A 7,064-nucleotide genomic window follows, 5' to 3' on the forward strand; every position below is an offset into this window, starting at 1 on the left:
GTTAGAATAGAAAGCCAGCAGAGTGTGAATTTAGATATCATGTGTAGCCTTCTTACCCGCCGACATTATGTTGACACATTGCCTCTCAGGTGGTCTCTGCGGCCGTGTAGGACGCAGTGAATCTCCAGCATGCCATTTGCAATGAGTTAGGATGGATACTTAACCAGCTCTGGATCAGTGCGCACAGGCCTGGGTGTTCTCAGCGCGCTCTTTTCCAAAAATCTGCAACTTTTGTGAAGATAAGGACTCTGGAAAACATCAGCAAACCCTTCATTCACATGCAATTCATATCCTCACGTCTGAACGTATAAAGTATTTTTTGCAAACGTGTTACCAAGAAATCCCTTGAGGAACCTCCTTGTGTGTTGAAGCGCGCCCCCTGAAGAGCTATAAGAGAGCCTTGCAAAACTGAAGTCCAAGTCCGGGGTGAACCCCAGGTCACCGCGTCTAACAGATATGAAAATGTCGCCTCTTTGGGGAAAAAAAGAGGGGGCAACGCCTTGTTGTTTAACAAAGACTGTCAATGGGCAAGATTAATCAGAAACAAAATGGAAACGGTGTCACCTCGGGGTCAGGCAGAAGTTATCTCTGTGTAGGAGAGCGTCAGAAAAAAAAAAGAATAGGAGAGAGGCTGAGCAGCAGCAGCAGAACAGAAAAAAAAATAGGGAGAGAAAAGGAGAAAAAAGAAAAGAAAGCTTTCAGTATTTCCGTAAGTTTTGTGGGCCCCTTCTGGTTCTCTCTTGCAGAGGCCTTGTCGAGGTGGACCAGATCCGAGAGGAGCTGCTGCTGTGGTTGCATCCTCGAGGAACACGGATACAGAGGGTCATCTCGGATAAGGAGCGGAAACTGGACGTGAACATGATGGCTGATGGCGAACAGCACGGTCAGACATACTTTTCATTACGTCCTTGTAAACATGCAACATGTCTTTTATCTTCTGTTTTAATTTTATAAAATCAGATTTTTTTTATTATTATTTTTTGTATCGCAATGAAACATAAACGATTTAGAATTTCAAAGTAGATTTCTGTAAATTCTTCTTCTCATTATTATTATTATTATTATTATTATTATTATTATTGCCATTGTTGTTAACAGCAACAACCGCAACAATACTAAACTAACTAAATAAAAATAAAAAAATAAAAAAATATTGCAGTACTTTATGAAACTAAGAACAGAGAAAACTATTTGAGTTTTTGTAGTAGAAATTTTGAAGGCTGTGTTTGCACTTCTTAAATGACTTTCCATGATGTATAAGTTTATTCAGGGGCATTATTGCAAGTAAAATATGTGGTCGTCCTCACTGCACGGACACTTTCAGCTCTGACGTGCAGCTCTCCGTAAATGCTTCTGCAGGATATTTGCTTTGGCGTCCGGCTGTATTACACATGCAAATCAAATGTTTTAAGTGTTAGACAAATTTATTTGCCTTTTAATAGAACTCGACACACGGCATTGCACGCTTTCAGCACAAGCCAAGCTTACTCTGTAAAAATATGGCTATGCAGACTCTCCATCATGTTGTCAAACAAATAATACAAAACAGAAAAAAAGCCGTTTTCTTGTTTTTTTAAGCAAACTATTGAGGTGAAACATTGGGGTCGGCAGATTAGAGGTTTTTTATTTTTTTATTTGAAGATCTTTTAAAGTAGAGTTTTGCAGGTTGTTTGCACGTGTTGTGCGTGAATCAGAAGACATGTGCCAGTTTTTTTTTTTTTTTTTTTTTTGAAGGATGCGCAAACCCGTGAAGACTTTCGAGGCTTTTGCCATCTTTTGTTTTCTTTTTCAACCATGATGATTTTTGATGTGCTCACATTTAAAATCTGTCTTGCATCTTTGGGATGCAACAGATTCCAGTTTCAAGCTTTGATGTTCACCAGGTTGCAGGACTAGACTCATTCTGCTTCAGCTGATATGCTGAACCTCACCCACCAAAGTTCGGACTCACGCAGTAAACAACTTAGCAGATTACTTTCTTTTGCTTTATATGCTGTGATTTAATAAGGAAAACACCAACGTAAGTCAGTCCGAGCGCTGCTGCTGGTACCAGTGCCATGCTTTTCCATTGGTTCCTGTTTACATGATGCCCACAGGACAGGCGGTGATTGGTGGCCTCCTCGCACGTGACCAGACAACTTTGTACATTTGACAGGGGGGAGTAGGAGGGTTTTGTGGAGATCAGAAAAACGACAGCGCGATAAAAATTAGTATTGTTGCACTTCACAAATTAATGACCATGAGTTCCTACTTGATAAACTCCAACTACATCGAGCCTTCCTTCCCACCATGCGACGAGTACCAGCAGAGCGGATATATCCCCAGCCACGGCGACTACTACGAGCGGCCAAAGGATACGGGCTTCCCCCATCACGACGAGCAATCCTATCCGAGGTCAGGCTACGCGGAGACGGGCTATGACTACGGAACCGTCCCCTCAGCTGCCGCCGCTGCAGGACTCGACGATTTCGGCGACGGGCACCACGCACAGCCGCAGCCGGTCCCACAGAGCCACGGCGCTCGCCTCTCCGCGGCGCCAGACGGTGGCGCAGGGGCAAACGGGAGCAAAGACTGCAGCCTCGCCGGTGAAGTGTACCCCGGCGTGGCGAAGGGCAAGGAGCCGGTTGTCTACCCGTGGATGAAAAAGGTCCACGTTAGCAGCGGTGAGTTCCCAGCCACGGGAAACACAAGCATGAGCCCACTGAGGCAGCACTAGTAGCAGCCCTTACAGCAGCAATTTACGACTATCGAGCAGCAGGGTCGGTAATTAAGGACCCTCGTAAATTTTATTGCCTGTGTTAGTCTGTCTGGGGCCGTGCGCCTTTGTTGCTTTTTAACCCAAACTACCTTCTAGCACTGGAGGCGAGCCAAAGTGTTATATTCCGCCCTGCTGTTTTTGTTAATCATTCCTAAGCTTTGATGTGTCCCTGGATGCGAGTGCTTGTACACATTCTCTTCCGTTAAGGAGAAGAGAGTTTAGAAACCGGCTGCAGAAAACGTGGTGCACGAATTATGCAATATGGGCACACATAAAAAAATAAAAAATAAAAAAAAAGCAAATAATGCCTTCTTAAACCTGCATGTAACACCTGCCTCCCACTCCCCCCCCACCCCCCAACTCCCTTTCCCGTCTCCCAGTCAATGCCAGTTACAATGGAGGGGTGCCCAAGAGGTCCCGCACTGCCTACACCCGCCAGCAGGCTCTAGAGCTGGAGAAGGAGTTCCACTTCAACCGCTACCTGACCCGGCGCAGGCGGGTGGAGATCGCGCACACCATGTGCCTGTCCGAGCGCCAGGTCAAGATCTGGTTCCAGAACCGTAGGATGAAGTGGAAGAAGGAGCACAAGCTTCCCAACACAAAGATCCGCTCATCATCCGGGTCGGCCTCTTCCTCAGCCTCCGGGGCCCAGCAGCAGCAGCAGCAGCACCAACAGCAGCAGATCAAAACAGGCCAGCAGCTTGTCCCAACGCCGTGCACAGTTGGTCTATAGTGCCCAGAGTAACAGACCCCACATAATCCAGACTGAGATGGCGAACAACACATGTGGAATTCGATGGACCGATTTTCAGTATTTTACACTCATGGTGTTATATATCTGTAAGCTTGCACATTGGGCCTGTGCCACGTCCTTTGTACACCATTTCGTCCTCACTCCCCCCCCACCCCCTCTTCATATAAGCTTGAAAAATCACCTTTAATTGCCACGGTGGCAACTGAAGTGTTTGGTTTCTGATGGAAAAGACGGAAGGAAGGAAGGAAGGAAGGAAAAAAAAATAAACAAACAGGAAAAAAAAAATCCAATGCACATTCAGACGTGTAGGACTTGGATCACAAAGTGTGTATCATTGCAGTTAAAACTGAGTCAGGTGAAAAGTAAGTTTGTGGTCATTTTTTTCTATATGTTCTCTACGATTACTATTGTTTTTATGACCATTGCTCATGGAAAGTTCTAATATACTTGAAAGATATTTAGGAGACTCTGTAGATGCCTGTTTATTTAGGGTGGTGAGGTGTGTGTGTGGGGGGGGGGCTGTGTTAGGTAGGGTGAGGGGTGGGGAGGGGGGTTGGCATCAGTCAGAGGAGCAGCAGTGTAGTTCGTGTGTTTGACTGGGTTGGTTCTTACTGTTGAATGTATAGTCCAGGTGACGTTCACATCAAATGTACATAGACAAATCCTACCTAATGAAGGCACAATGAGGGAAAAGGGCGATTTTTTTTTGTTCGTGTCAAGTTCTGTCGGTGTTGTACACAGAGTCCGTATAGATTCATTTGTGCTCCCGTGCGTCCTTATGCTGTGTTGTGTTCTAAACTGTGAATATTTGTATGTGCTGTCTCAGTAATGACCAATGTAATGTAGGCTATATAGTGTAGGTTAAACCTGTCCTTGTGAAATAAAATATGTGCTCCACTTACGAGGCTTGACGCGGTTGTGGATGTTTTTGTCATCGCCAGTATTGATTTCACTTGAGCGCAACAGCCTGTTTTCAAAGCCGTTCTTTGGTTTACGCGCGGTTTTACGCAAACTCGTAAATATCCTTTTTTTTTTTAAGTAATCGTTATTAATTATTAAAGATAGACATTAGGAGACGGAATTTAGATATTAATTTTTTCCTCATTCTACGCTCAAATATTGCGATCTATCCAGGAACTGGACGTCCGTGGGAATATTTTAATATTAATATTAAGATATGCCGTGGGCATCTGTTATGCCCCAAAAAATGTTAAAAATTTGACGTTTGTTTGTCTTGCATGTCCGGTCCAAATAGAGCCTAAACAGAAACGCAGAACGTCAGGTTTTGTCAGCCAATTTAAAAAAAACTACACACACCTTGGAACAACAGTTTGACATCAACAGACTTTTATTATTACTATTATTTATTTATTTTACATTTCATCTATAGTTTCACGATATTAACACACAATTTGATGTTGTCATTTCTACATTTATTCAACAAAATTATGAACTTTACTGATTAGATTATTTGCCAATCGTCGCTTTTGAAAACCTTGCTGTGTGTGTTAAGACGCTATTCCTGCACGATCCTATTTATATAATTGTTTTCTTTTCTAACAGTTCATGGCATTTGCATTGAGGTTTAATTTGGAGATAAATGCGCAATGCTGTTTGCTTTTTGTTTTTGTTTTTGTTTTTGTTTTTCCTTTCGGAGTGCAACCGCTGGTGGTGTGAACGCTAATGTCCGTCTTGTTACTTTCGTCCAGACATGTGTTTGCATCTTCTTGTTGTGTTTTTCATCGCTCGCTTGTCTCAGATTCAAATCCGTGCACGTGCATGGCATGTTATGCGGATATTCTTGGATTAGGAAGATATGTGGCAGAAACACATGATCCGAGTCCACGCAGTATTTATTAGCTGACAGCAAGTTTTCTTTTTCTTTTTTTTTCTTCATCAAATAGAAACAAAAAATGCCAGAATTGTCTTCCATCTAAAAGTTGATGTTGAAAAGTTCAAGCTGAAACGTGAGAGCAAATGTGTTTATAGACGTTTAAATGTGGTTTAAATGTGGTCGGGGTAGTTCAAGAAAGCTATCCATGCGTTATTTTTGAACGTTTTCATTTTTGGCTAAATATGGGGCAAAAATATTTTTCCAAGGTTAAAACAAAGACTAGAAAAGATATCCTGGGACTTACAATGTTTGGTAAAAACACCAAACCTGAACTGTTACGCATATCCTGCCACACATATTGTTCCAACTTTGCCACTCCAATGATACCTCAGTCGACGTTACAACACCAAGAGTGTGAGTGGTGGTCACTACCTGCCCCGTCCAAACAATAGAGAGTTCAGCCAGGGGACAGCGGCAGCCACTGGCCAATCACGGGCTCCGAGCACTTCTTCTGACCCCTGACCTTTCGACACACACAATGTTCAGACCATACATCAGCGCTGAGACCTCCGTCAGCCCATTTGAGATTTATCCAAAGACGGCGTGCCAAACAATAACCGTATTTAAGTGTGAAACTGAGCCATGAATTTTCCCAAAATTATTCCAAGAGACAGCACTTGTGCATGTGCAGATTATCACAGAGGGAGCGCTGGCAGGGCCCGGAGAAGAGGGCGCACATGAGGAGAAACATGCTGAGATTCTTCATGTTGGGGTGCATCAATTTGAGAATGTGTTGGCATGTGTTGGTTTAAAGCCCATAAATACGTCGGCACGTTTATTGGTTATGGGTTTACAGAGCATAAATTGTAAATTGCCGTTTAATTTAAACGTACAACGGACACAAACAAACTGCTTATTTTTTTCTCCTAACCACATTTATTGAGAGAGAGAAAGACAAAGAGAGAGAGAAAAAAAAGAGAGAGAGAGAGAGAGAGAGAGAGAAAGAGAGAGAAAGAGAGAGAGAGAGAGAGAGAAAACAAATCTGGAAAATATTAATACTTTTTTGCTGCAGAAGTTCTCTCCTAGACTGTGTGCTTGCAGAATGATGCTCGGCCTGACTGGCACGTACTTTACGCACACGTCCAAATATATAGTTCAATTACGCATTTCAAGTCTTTGATTCTCGAATAGAGGTCACTTTCAGAGTGCTGAAATTTTAATCTGCTCTTGTTCACGTGACTTGCTGAATAATGGATGCCCCGGGGGTCAGAAATAGATCTGAAAATCTGACTTAATTTCATTTGAAGTGATGCTCTGTAAGGTGCAAGTCAGATCTCTTCTCCTCTGACAGAACTTCAGGAGGCAGAATCATCATGACTTGTAAGTAGAATTGGTGTAGTTTTATTCTAGCGTTTTTTTTGTTTTGTTTTTTTGAGGAGTTTTTTAATGCATAAAATATCCCAAAAACTGTAGATCGTTTTGGGAGTTTTATTGCTCTTATGTGTTAATGTACCAGTGTAGGTTAAAACGTGGCTAATTTTCAAACACTTGCATGTCGAGCCTATCAACAAATCTACATTCTGAGTAAGTTGCGGAGGTGATCAAATAGATCCAGGTGTGGCTCTTATTTCAATCTGACTGTTGCTCAAAGTTCTTAAATTATGCTCAATAAAATGTTTACGTTTTGTAATATTACACTATTATTATTATTCCTCATA

General features: G+C 42.6%; 1 protein-coding gene across 1 annotated transcript; it reads left to right on the forward strand.

The window, feature by feature from the left end:
• Positions 1-929: 929 nt before the first annotated feature.
• hoxa4a (homeobox A4a) lies at positions 930-4,421 on the forward strand. Its single transcript, XM_007562638.2, has 2 exons — positions 930-2,663; positions 3,139-4,421. The coding sequence occupies exons 1-2, from the start codon at positions 2,234-2,236 to the stop codon at positions 3,489-3,491; spliced, it is 783 nt and encodes a 260-aa protein (XP_007562700.1). The 5' UTR covers positions 930-2,233; the 3' UTR covers positions 3,492-4,421.
• The last annotated feature ends 2,643 nt before the right edge of the window (positions 4,422-7,064 follow it).

Source organism: Poecilia formosa, unplaced genomic scaffold (genome assembly GCF_000485575.1).
Source record: "Poecilia formosa unplaced genomic scaffold, Poecilia_formosa-5.1.2 Scaffold139, whole genome shotgun sequence".
NCBI lineage: Eukaryota > Metazoa > Chordata > Actinopteri > Cyprinodontiformes > Poeciliidae > Poecilia > Poecilia formosa.